This window comes from Molossus molossus, unplaced genomic scaffold (genome assembly GCF_014108415.1).
Source record: "Molossus molossus isolate mMolMol1 unplaced genomic scaffold, mMolMol1.p scaffold_m16_p_10, whole genome shotgun sequence".
NCBI classification, from domain to species: Eukaryota; Metazoa; Chordata; class Mammalia; order Chiroptera; family Molossidae; genus Molossus; species Molossus molossus.
In genome coordinates, this window is record NW_023425345.1 from 15,656,156 (window position 1) to 15,669,622 (window position 13,467).

The following is a 13,467-nucleotide window of genomic DNA, read 5'->3' on the forward strand; positions in this document are numbered from 1 at the left end:
GCTGTAGATCAATTTGGGAAGTAATAACCATATATTAACAATATTAAGTATTTTCATTTATGAACATCCCCCCCCCCCCCATTTATTTAGATCTTTAATTTCTTTCAACAGTGTGATTTGGAGAGCTTAAGTTTTACACTTTTGTTAAATTTATTCCTAAGTATTTTTTTTTTATGATGTTTTAAATGGAATTGTTTTCTTAATTTTATTTTAGGATTGTTCATTATAAGTGTTTGGAATAACAATTGGTATTTGTATATTGATCTTGTATCCTACAGCTTTGTTAATAACTCATTCATTAGTTTTAAGAGTTTCTTAGTGGATTTTTTAGTTTTTCCTATATTCAGGGTTATGTCATCTATTCTAGTGTGGATGCCTTTTATTTAGTTTTCATGCCTAATTGCCTTAGCTAAAACCTCTAGGACACTATTAAATAAAAGTGGTGAGAGCAAACATCTTTGTCTTATTTCTGATATTAGGAGAAAAGCATGCAGTCCTATACCATTAAATATGATATTGGTTGTGGTTTTTTTGTAGTTAGAGTTTATCAAATTGAGAAGTTCCCTTCTGTTCCTAGTTTTGGATTGTTTTTATCATGAGAAAGTGTTGGATTTTATCAGATGTTTGTTCTGCATCTATTGAGATAATCATGTGACTTTTGTTTGATTCTTTTCTATTAATGTGATATATTACATCAATTGTTTTTTGGATATTAAATCAATCTTGCATTCCTTGGAATAAATTCCACTTTGCCATAGTATATAATTATTGTTATATATTGCTGGGATCAGTTTGCTAATATTTTGTGGAGGATTTTTGTGTTTATATTTATGAGCATATTGATCTTAGTTTTGTCTGGTTTTGGAATCAGGGTAATACTGGCATGATAGAATGAATTGAGAAATGTTTCTTCTCTTCTACTTTTTGGAAGAGTTGTGAAGATTGGTATTACAGTTTTCTTTAAATATTTGGTAGACTTCACCATTGAAGCCATCTGGGCCTGGGCTTTTCTTTGGGGGAGGTTTTTTTCACTGATTTAATCTCTTTACCTGTTACACATCTGTTCACATTGTCTATTTCTTCTTTGGTCTATTTTGGTAGTTTATGTTTTCCTAGGAATTTTTCTATACCATCAAAGTTATCTAATTTATTGGAATACAGTTCATAGTATTTCTTTATAATCTTTTTTTTTAAATCTCAGTAAGGTTGATAATAATTTCCCCTATTTTATTTCTGATTCTAATAATTTCTTTCCTTTTTTTTTTGGTTACTAACTAAAGTTTTGTCAATTTTGTTCATCTTTTCAACAAATGAGCTTCTAGTTTTATGAACTTTCTCTGTTGTTTTTCTATTTCATAATGTCTTCATACTAATAGAGGTTTATACATTTTTAAATTAGTTTTTCACAATAGAAATGAAAATTTATCAAGTATTTTAAAATGTTAATTGAGCATTTTATTTGTTTGATCAGATTCTCAGGTGCTTAACACTGGAAATGAATTGAAAGAAAATGTCACAAGCGAATCAGTGCCACTTACCAGTGGACAGTATGATCTGAAGGAACAGCACAGTGTCACTCAAGCCACTCAGACAAGCCCAGAGGTTCCTTGGCCTTCTCAGTCGGTCAGCTTTCCAGAGTGCTCCTTTGTTTTGACTAGGGAGCAGGTAATGGGGAAAACTCATTCATTCTTATTCCATTGCAGCAATTAAAATAAATGTCATATACTAAATAACTAGGAAGTTATTTACTTATGTAAGTAATGTTTATTGAGTGTCTGTTATGAACCCCACACTGTGTTAGATGCTGTGATATAGTGTTGAGCAAGATAGGGACAGGCTCAGCCTTCAGAGAGGTTGTAGTCTATTGGGCAGTTAGAGGAGTAAATGTGGGAGAGGGCTGGTTTCTGGAATCTAGGAACACTTCCTGGAGGACATACTCATTTCAATGTCTTATTTTTAAGTTGCAAAAGTATTAAAATATTTCAGAAAATATTTAAAACAACTCTAACACATTCTAACCTCCTACAATGCTGTTAGTACCTATTTATTTTCCTCTCAGGCTTTTTTTCTAAATAATTGTTATTCTAGTATATATACTGCATTTCTTTTGTTCCTTAACATTGTTTAACAATTATTTTTTTATATGCTTCATATTTATTTTTAATGGCAGAGTAATGTAGGCATACTGTCATTTCCAAAACTCCTTCTTAACATTTGTTAACATTTGAGTTGCTTATTGTTTGTCATTATCAATAAATAAAATATCTAGCAGGAGTTTAATTCTCTGTGATAGAACCACAGAATGAATTCATTCATCTGTTCAACAGGATTTGTTGGATGTCAGATCTGAACTAGGATATAGAATTGAACAGTATACCAGCCATATCTATTGAGAAACTCATAGTCCAGTGGGAAAGACGGGTGTGCAGATGGTGGTTACCGCATACTGTGAAATGCTATACTAGCGATTGAGGAAATACAGGAAGGTACCAGCTTGGTTTATAAGACAGGAATTCATAAGCTGGGACTGAAAGAAGTCTGAGAACTCCTTGAAATTAAATGCATATATTTTAATGTATTCGTAAATGCATTTTTTAAGTACTTAGTTTTATCAAATCTTCATAGTTAGTGGTTAGAGAATAGTTCTAAGAGGATAAAATACTTGAACTGAGTCTTAATGAGGAGGGGAGACCTATGGGCCATCTAGATAAAAATGTCTAATGTGATATTTAGAACGTGGGTCTAAAGCTCGAGAGAGTGGTTGATGCTGGATCAGGCTATGTATGCTCATTGGAGCCACAGGAGTACTTAGATCATCTAAGGGAGTGACTCAAGTGATAAAGGAAGGTGACCAGTTATGGAATCTAATAGAATAGTAAACTGTAAGGGTTCTTAAATAACAGAGGAAAAGATGAAAAGTCCACATGCAGAGAGGGGTAAACACGAAAGAGCTGTGGCATAAAGAGAGAAAAGGAGACACACGTAGGAAGGAGAGGCGAGGCTTAGGAGTGTCCAAAGCCTCAGAGAGGTCCAGGGAAATGAAAATTAGACTAAGTCACTTTTAGGTTTTGAAAGCAGGAGTTAATTAGTGTTTTGAATTGCTGGATCAAAACTTATAAACATTTTTAAGTGCTTGAAATGTGTTTCCAAATAGCTTCTCAAAGCAGTTTTCAGCATAAGTGCGCTCTCGTCAGCATTGGGTATTTTTCTGTTCCAAGTGTCACACCTTTAGCTGATATATAAATTGTCTGTATTTTCTGAAAATGATTAAGTTCTCTGGTTTTTCAAATGTATCATTTCAGCTCATGGAAGAGAATGAATCTCTTAAACAGGAATTGGCTAAAGCTAAGATGGCTCTTGCAGAGGCTCACCTGGAGAAGGATGCTCTTCTTCATCACATAAAGAAGATGACGGTTGAATAGCAGGCGTGGCCGTCAAAACTCACATTATAGCTCTGCAGTTGGGAGGTTATATTTATAATGAGATGTTACCAATTAGTGGGAGAATTTCCTTTTTGTGAAAAGACAATAAAATGAAATGGAATGTGATGAATGGTGACTATTCCAAAGCCAGTTTAGGAAGTATTAGGTACGAGCATTACAGTCTTTTGGTTGTTTTGTGTTTGGGGTTTAACCCTCTTTTAAACTGGTGTGATATAGGGAAGTCAACACATACTGTAAAGTAATTACATGTCTAATGAAAAGATGTCATTTTCTAATTTTGATATCACTATAGGCATTTTTTAAAAAGAAAAGTGAAAACCTATTGTGTTCCACAGATTACTTGATTTATCACTATCTTATAATGATTATTATCTACAAAGATTCAAATGCTTTGAGGGCTAATGTAAAATAAAAGGCTTACATTTTAAGTGTTATTAAAGTCATGTACTTAAATCTATAATTATCTAATTACTGTAAAAAGTCCAATCAGAATAATAAATTATATAATTACTGGGTTTGAAAATTCTGGAACATCATCACCCTACTGAACTTATAAAGTAACTTTGAAATGTGAAAAAGAAATCATTTTAATTGATGGGTAAACTGTATAAGTTGAGGCTATAACTTTCAACAAAAAAGATGGTACGAGTGTTAAAAAGCACAAACTGTAAAAAAGCAAAACATTAGAGTATATGGCCAACTGATTTAAAAAATGTTACTTGTACATTCCTTGAAACATTTATTGTTAAAGTAAAAGAGTAATTTAACTATCCTTCTAAATTTGGCAACATTTATAACTAAGAATTTTAATTAACACTATTTATATTATTTCTTTACCTTTGTCTTTTCTCTATTTAAGGAGGGGAATGTTTTCAGAGAATTATCTTTATACGTACAAAAAACAATTTCCTACCATTCTCGTAGTATCAGATTAGGTGGATGTTTGCACATACCCAATTTATATAGCTAGTTTTGATTAAAGTTCTTTGTGACATATATATAAAAGAATAATTGGTAAATTTTGAATTCTATTTTCTAGGGATTGTTGAGATGGAAGTCAGCGTGAGAGAGGATCTCAGTCATGCATTATGAAATAAAAGTTCATGAGTGTTGAAGCAAGAGAGGCTTTCAAAGATTTAAAATATATTTCTAATAGAATTAAACTAAGTCTGGGGGGGTCTATTTTAAAATGCACATTCTTAAATATAAAATATATTCAAGATAGAACATGAAACAGTTGGACTACTTTTTCTTTAAGATACTTGAAAATTTTAAACCACATTATGACACTTTATGGTGCTTTGCTTATTGGCATGACATATAGCCATCCCTATGTCTGAGTACTTGGAAGGGAATACGTTTCATTTACTTAAGTGTTGGAGTGACTTAGATTTTATTGAAAACAGTACCTTTTTTTTGTTCTATAACATCTATTTTCATGACATGACTTTAAAATACTGTCCTTGTTTTGGGATACAGCAGAGAACAAATATAAATTTTCAATATTTTACCTCAAAGTATTTAAAAATCATGTTAAACCATGTTAAACTAAAACTATGTAACTATCTTAGATTAAAAGCAAAGGTCTAATTAAAGATTTAACATGTGTAGCCAATATCCTTTGTAGAGTACTTTTGATTTATAGGTACCTATTCCACAAATGCAGTCTCTCATATGGAAAAGCAGATTTGAGGGGACATTAACTTCTTTAGAGCGGGCAGTGTTTCTCAGGATTGACCTATTTGCTCTATATTAATTTTAAACTTATGGTATATCATAATTGTTTAGTGTTATAGAAACTGAGTGTTCAGCTTATTCCTTTTCATTGGCCTTCTTAAGAAAATTATATAAACAGTAAAGATGATGGAGATTTAAAATACACTTTCTCATGTAATTCTCACAAGAAAACCTGGGAGGTAGGTATTATTCACATTTTAGAAGTTAAAAGTTTAAGGCTGAAAAAGGACAAGTGACTTGACTGAAATCACAATTAACAACCTGCTCTTTTGATTTCAACCCCAGTTAGATGCCTTTATTTTACTTTAGTCATTAATTCACAGATTTTGCCAGGAATGGGGAGCATCACTGTCTTTTATCTGTTTTTTTTTTTTTTAAAGATAAATATACTTTTGATTGTGTGTGATATGTATTATTCAAATTATTTAAAAGATAGTGGGAGGGTTTTTTGATTAAGTGAATTTGAACCTTTTTGATGTGTGAGAAATATAGGAATAAGCCTATAATAAACTTACCAGAGTTCTTAAATCACCACATAGTAGAAGTAAAGTTGCCATATCTTGAAAAACATTTTTTTCTAAATCGGGAAGGAAATGGTAATCACGTTTTGGATTTTAATTTAGTGTATGTCAAAAACATTTTCTTGGTATCTTGTTTGTTTGTTTTTTCTCTTCTCATTTTATTCTAGAATTTCAAGACTACTTTGTGATACTATTTGTCTCGAAGCATTATCATTTTATTGTTATTAATTCTCACTGGAGGACATTATTGATGTGAGAGAGAAGCATCACTTGGTGGCCTTCCCGTTTGTGCCCCTACCAGGGATTGAACCTGTAACCTAGGTTATGTGCCCTGCCTGAGAATCGAACCCACACCCTTTCCGAGTACAGGATGACGCTCCAACCAACTGAGCCACACAGGCCAGTGCTGAAGCATCATTTCTAAGCCAAGTAAGAATGGCTGTGTGTGATTGCAGGCAAATATATGTGGGTTTTTATTGTAGTTATTGTTACTTGATAATTGCCAATACAGGAGTTATAACTTCCTCTTTCACACGTTTTTATTAACCTCCAGTTTATTCCAGGCATTTTCCTATTTCAGTGAATGGCAACATCATCACCCTGGTTCCCAAACTAGTAACCTAGAATTCATCTTAGACACTATCCGCTCCCTAACTCCCTCTCTCTTTCTACCCTTACTTTTATCAGTTCATTACCAGGTCCTATCATTTTACCTTGCTAACATCTCTCAAATTTGTCCACTTGTCTTCACTTCTCACCACCTTTCTATTCTAAGCTGCCATCAGCACCTTTGGCCTACGTTACTTGAATTGCCTCCTAATTGGTCCTCTTACCGCTACTCTGGACCTCCTGTGATTCATTCTCTATATGCAGGCAGAGTTTCTGTTTTTGAAGTACAGATTTAATCAAGGCAACCTACCCATTCTTACCCCTAGTTAAAACACTTCCATGACTTTTTGTTGCTCTTGCAATGAAAACAAATATTTTGTGACCTATGATGTCACATATATTAGGGTACCCATTTACTTTATAGGGTAACTGAGCATTAAGAGTTAATGTCTCATAAGATTAAAACTGGCTGACACATCACCTTAAAAAGCACTCAGTAGACATTAGTTATTACTACTGCTTAGCTAGCCTCATTGTGTACCATGTTTCAGTTACTTGGTGTTCTATTTTCACTGCACTGGAAGTATCAGGAGTGAGAAAGGGGTGCTTCCATACTGGAAACTTTGTTCATGCTATTCCACTGGCTTGAAATTACCTTTCCCTACTTTTTGCCTAGTTAATCCCTATTTGTCTGTCAGATCTCAGCTCATTCCCTAATTTCTAGCACAAAGCAAGACTGCTGTGACATGTTATCTCATGAACACATACCTCTAGCTACACTGAACACCTTTGTAATTTTATATGTATTTGTTTGATTAATGTAGACCCTCTAGATTGTAAACTCCATGAAGAAAGGAATTGTGTTTCTGTTGTTGTCATTGCTCAACTTTGTACTCCTTATGTCTCATACAGTGCCTGGCACATAGTAGGTGCTCAATAAATTTGTTGAAAGAATAAAATGGATGAGGTATCAAGGATGTTTTCAGGTATTGAGTTCTTCCTCTCTGTTGGACTGAGAGGAGATGGAACATAGACAGAAAAGTAGGTGGTGGCTATTAAAAGGGACAAGACTCCTTCAGTCCATAGAGGGAAAGGTGGAGAAATTTGCCGTATTGTGTTCTTCAGAATTTTGAATAGCTGGACTTCTAGTTAATTTATCATAAGCCGTCACAAAACGGAATTAGCATACCACTTCCTAAAGCTACTCCAGTGCCAGAATGGCATCTGGCTTTGGTTGTGGCATATGGTGTGTGGCTGTCGAGATGTGCCTGTGCCATCAGCTACACAGAATGGAGATGAGGCCCGAAGAGTAGTGGCTGAAAGTTTTCGATTTGGAGAAACTGGTAACGCAGGAACTTCTGGACCTAATTCCTTTTAGCCTATGCCTGGAGAGGCTAAGGAAAGTAAAATTTAATTTGTTTCAGTTTTCTTTTAGAACATGCAAGATACTGAAAGTTGAAGTTACACAGAATATAAAAACAAACAGTAATATTTTTAAAACACGAGTTCATTAAATTAAAAATCTTCAAGAATATATTGCTGTCTTTATTGAGAAATAAAAAAACTAAGGTAACAGGAAGCAAAAAAAGTAAGCATGGTGGTTTTTATAAACCATTAGATATTACCTAATGGATCATCAGAAAGTGGAAGGAAATTCATGATAATATTACAATACTGAAATTCAGCATAATCTATTGCCAACACTTCTGTGTAGTTTTGGCAGGTTTGAGAGTTTGAAACTCTTGTAAGAGAAAAACTTTAAGAAATATGAAATCATTGCCTTTTTTTCTATTTGTATAATAAGACGTATGATAATTTTTTGATCTTAGAGGAAAAAAAGGGTACTTAAATCACCCAGAAGAGTAATCTGGGTTTCAGAAGCTTCTGAAAATATATTTGGACAAAAGGCAATTCTTATAAATTATATTTTATTTTGAATTTGTGTCATTAATCAAAAATCAATTCATCGTTTACTAGTTATACGTAACTGATTGGATAGTAAATAACATTTCTTATTCTTGACTTATTCTTAATATTTATGTGAAGAAATGGATTGTTTAGGTGAAGAATATACTTGGTGTTTTGGTGGTTAGAGTACAGTGAGGTAGGCAATGAACCTCTTTCTTGTGATCATTAGCAGAATTGTTTTGGTTGGTATGACAAAAAACTCAAATACTGAATCATAAATGTCAAGAATAAATGAGGATGTTTTTATTTTTTAATGTGTTTTTATTGATTTTTAGAGAGAAAATGAGAGGGAGAGAGAGAAAGAAACATCAGTGAGAAAGAACATCGATTGCCTGCCTCCTGCATGCCCCCCATAGGGGATCCAGCTTGCAACCTAGGCATGTGCCCTGACTGGGAATCACTCCGGCTACCTCTTGGTGGATGGTTGATGCACAACCACTCAGCCAGGCTAAATGAGAATATTTTTCAAGACATAGATAGGCATGTGAATAAAGATTTAAATAAGTAGATACTAGAAGGATAGGGAGAAATAAGTTCATGGGGGTATGATCAAAGTCCATCTTTCACAATATTTTAAATCACTCCAATTAAAATAGATATACAGTAAAATCAGAGCAAGAACATTGAACAATAACCACAGTGAACAAATTCAGGTAAGGAAATACGTTAAACAAAATTTCATAATTAAGTACTTGAGAAGGATCTGTGATAAATAATCTACTTGGTGTGTTGTGAATTAAAGTCTAAAGCAAGAAATAGATACAGAAATTCTTTTTTTTTTTTTATCCTCACCCGAGGACACTTCTCCATTTTTTGTACAGACAGAGTGGGAGGGAGAGAGAGAGGGAAACATCGATGTGAAAGGGACGCATCGAGTGGCTGCCACCCGCACGACCAACCAGGGCCGGGGACAAACTGCAACCAAGGTACATGCCCTTAGCGGGAACCGAACCCGGGTCTCTCCGGACCGCAGGTGGACGCTCCAACCGCTGAGCCAAACCGGCCAGGGCCAGACAAATTCTTTAATAATAATATGCCAATAGAAGTATATCTACTGAATCCTGGCCGGTGTGGCTCACTTGGTTGGAGCGTCGACCTGGACGAAAAGTTTCGGGTTTGACCCACAGCTGGGGCAACCAATCAGTGTCTGTCTGTCTGTTGTCTGTCTGTCTTCCTTCTAAATGAAAATGTCCTCAGGTGAGGATTAAAAAGTTTGGACTTATTAAGATTCCAATTTTGACATTAATAGGGCACTTATTGCTATTGGAAACATTTTATTGGTATACCAGTGTGGCATCTTAGCATTTTGTCTGAATTCAATATATTTACTTCATAATTCTTATAATTAGCATGGATATGATAATCATTTGGTACTTCTCTCTGGTTTATTTTTACACTCCCATTCCTTGCAGTCAAATTAGATTTTTCTATAGAAAACATTAGAGCTATGAAGGCGAAGGAGTCTAAAGAGGGATACAAAATGCACAAATAAAGCAACTTTTTAATATCTTATTTCTATAAATTTTTAGAACTTAAGGCATTCCCATATTACAATATCAGTATAAAATGTGAAAACGAAGCATATTAAAAATGGTAAGATCTTGCAGCATTAGCCTACATATTTGAGGATTGCTGTAATGTATTTAAGCCTCTTCTATAATACTAGTGGGAGTGTAGTTAATACTTGGCAATTTTCCCCTGTATCTTTAATAAGTCCCCTCCCTCATTTTCGCCTTCAGAATTCACTTTTTTGTTAATATGTTTTGCTAAGTAGGCTTTAGCTTTGATTTTTTCTTGATTCACTTTTTGTGTAGTTTCATTATGTCTAGAGGCCATTATAGTGTGACCAATTTTAGAAACAGGCACAAACTATAAAAATATACACTGCAAAGTCTCTTGCCATGTAAAACAATGTTCTGGGGATGGAGGTGGGGACATCATTCCACTTACTATTTGTACTCTTGGTTCTACTTTTTAATTTAGCATAGTTGCTTGGATTGTCCACTAGTTCTAAAATATCTTCTTAATATATCTTATGAGCATGCTAACTATTTTTTAATGTTACTTTTCATTTTCCAGTTATACAAACTATTTAGCATCTGCATTTATGTAATCATGGAATACTTTTCCTCAATATAACGTGAACATTTATTTCCTCATGTCACTGTGAGTTCTTTATAAATGTAATCTTAATTACTGTATAAAATTTCACTGAATAGATTACTAAATTGTTGTATTATTAATCATTTGGAGTTCCCCAATATTTTACTATTATAAATAACTGTAATGAACATTTTTATTTATTTATTTTTTAATCCTCACCCGAGGATATTTTCCATTTTTGTTCAGATAGAGTGGGGGGGGGGGGGAGAGAGAAAGAGAAACATTTATGTGAGAGGGACACATCGAGTGATTGCCTCCCGCACAACCCCAACCAGGGCCGGGGACAGATTGCAACCGAGGTACGAGCCCTTGACCAGAATTGAATCTGCGACTCATTGGTCCATGGGCCGATGCTCTAACTACTGAGCAAAATTGGCCAGGGCTGTAATAAACATTTTTTGTGCCAAAAGATTGTCCACATGTTGAATTATTAGGCTATATTCTGTTTTTGTTGTTGTTTTTTTCCCTCACGCAAGGATAATTTTCTGTTTATCTTCAGATAGAGTGGGAAGGAGAGAGAGAAACATAGATGTGAGAGGGACATATCAACTGGTTGCCTCCTGCACAACTCCTACCAGGGCCGGGGATGAACTGCAACCGAGGTATGTGCTCTTGACTGGAATCAAACCCAAGACTCATTGGTCCATGGGCTGATGCTCTAACCACTGAGCAAAATCGGCCAGGGTTAGGCTAGATTCTTAAAAGTAAAATAACTGCATCAAAGGCCAGGAATTTCCTGTGTTTGGAACTACTTTCCAGAAGGCTTCAACAAAGTTTGAATCCTCAGAAGCACTGTCACCAGTAGTGAATATCATCAAGAACAAAGCAAAGGTTGAAATGAAAGGACATTAGACAATAACTCGGATCATATAAAGTAGAAATGTCAGTAAAGGTAAATGCATAACCAGTTATAAAAGACATTATTGTAATAATGGTTGTGTAACCACTTTTTTCTACAAGATTTGAGATTAATACATTTTTAAAATACTTCCTCTGCAAGCTACTATTGTAACTTTGTTTTTGTTATTACATTCTATTATGTTCTATATAACTTAAGAGAGTAAGACATTAAAAATTAGTTTGTTTATTTTTGGACACAATGTATAAAGATGGAATTTGGTGTGACATTAACCACTGAAAGGAGTCGGGATGGAGCTGTTAAAGGAGCAGAAGGGAGAAGTGGGTTGGAGCCTGAACACGTTTTGAAGGTGCATCTGGTGAGGATTTGGATCGGATGTGTAAAAGTCAAGACTCTAGGGTTGATGTATGGTTTCTGACCTGAGCAACTGTGCTGTGATCACACACCACATTCAGCAAACAAAATCCCTGCAGAGAACTCCTTAGACAAAGCTGGAAACCACCTGTTACTTGAGCAAGCGTGAGTATGTGTGTGTGAGGTAGGATGGATTTTAGCGCCTTCCCTAAGTAGCTTGGGAAAATAACAAGGAGAGCACAAGTGTAGATAAAAAGTAGAAGAGGTTTAGAGACAACTCTTTGCCACTCCAGTGTTCATAGGTCAGAGGTGAGGAAGAACAAGGACAGGAGACCAAGAAGCAATGACAGGAGGAAAATCAGGACTGTGAATGCCCTAAAAGGCAAGGGAATAACGCGTTTAAGACGGGACGAGTGACCACGATGTTAAATGCTGCTCAAACGTAAAAAAGATGAGGAATGAAAATTGGCAATTAGATTGAATACTGTGGACATGGTGACTTTGGAAACATTTTCAGTGCAAACGCGCGCAAGACCTAATTGAGGTGGGGCACGGGAGAGAATAAAAGATGAAAAGTTGGAGAGAATGATCATAGACACCACTTTCAAGGAGTTTTATATTAAAAGGTAGACTAACCATGTAATTTCTAATCCAAACTGGGACACGTTTTCAAAGGGCACCATCAATAATTAAGCCAAAATTTAATTAATAATCAAGTATAAACTGGAATTATGACAAACTGAAATAAATGTCATTTTATGAAGGAGAGAGGGCTATTATGGAAAGTGTTGGTTCGTTTTTTTTGTTGCAATTTTTATTATTTTTGTTACAGACGATTCTCCTTTTTCCCCCATTGACACCCTTCTCCCAATCCCGCCCCTACCCCCCAGCATTGTTGTCTGTGTCCATGGTTATGCATACATGCATATAAGTTCTGTGGTTTATCTCTTCCCTCCCTCACATCCCCCTCTTCTGAGGTTTGTCTGTCTGTACCCTACTTCTATGTCTCTGGGTCTTTTTTTATCCTTACCTGAGGACATTTTCCCATTTTTGTTTAGATAGAGTGGGAGAGAGAGAGAGGAAGAGAGAGAGAGAAACATCAACGTGAAAGGGACACATTGAATGGCTGCCTCCTGCATGACCCCAACCAGGGCTGAATCACAACTGAGGTACGTGCACTTGACCAGAATGGAACCTGTGACTCACTGGTCTGTGGGCCTACGCTCTCACCGCTGAGGCAAACCGGCCAGGGCTCTGGGTCTATTTTTTTCCTTATCTTGTATTGTTCATTATATTCCACAAATAAATGAGATCGTGTGGTGTTTGTCTTTCTCTGATTGGCTTATTTTGCTTAGCATAATACTCTCCAGGACCCTCTATGTCATCTCAAAGGATAAGAGATCTTTCTTACAGCTGCATAGTATTTCATTGTGTATATATACCACAGCCTTTTTATCCACTCATCTATTGATAGACACTTGGGTTGTTTCCAGATCCTAGCAATTGCAAATAGTGCTTCTATGAACATAGGGGTACATTTATTCTTTCTGATTGGTGTTTCAAGCTTAGGATATATTCCTAGAAGTGGAATCGCTGAGTCAAATGGCAGTTCAAGTTTTAATTTTTTGAGGAAACACCATATTGTTTTTCATAGAGGCTGCACCAGTCTGCATTCGGTTAGTTTTCTTTAAGAAGGGAAAAATAATAGGTAGCAGGAATGAGGGAAAGTTTTATGATGGAGGATAAAAGGGATGTTTTTGGAGAAATGTCTTTGCATAGGTAAGAGGGTTAGTTAGTATACAGTGCACAAGTG

General features: G+C 35.2%; 1 protein-coding gene across 5 annotated transcripts in view; it reads left to right on the forward strand.

The window, feature by feature from the left end:
• The window catches only part of UHRF1BP1L (UHRF1 binding protein 1 like), a 97,664-nt gene extending 93,668 nt beyond the window's left edge, over positions 1 to 3,996 (forward strand). For all 5 annotated transcript variants that reach the window (XM_036250727.1, XM_036250730.1, XM_036250729.1 and 2 more), the window contains 2 exons: positions 1,472 to 1,665; positions 3,303 to 3,996. In XM_036250727.1, coding sequence (XP_036106620.1) covers positions 1,472 to 1,665; positions 3,303 to 3,422 — 314 coding nt within the window. In that variant the 3' untranslated portion in view covers positions 3,423 to 3,996. The remainder of the gene's footprint in view (positions 1 to 1,471; positions 1,666 to 3,302) is intronic.
• Positions 3,997 to 13,467: the final 9,471 nt, after the last annotated feature.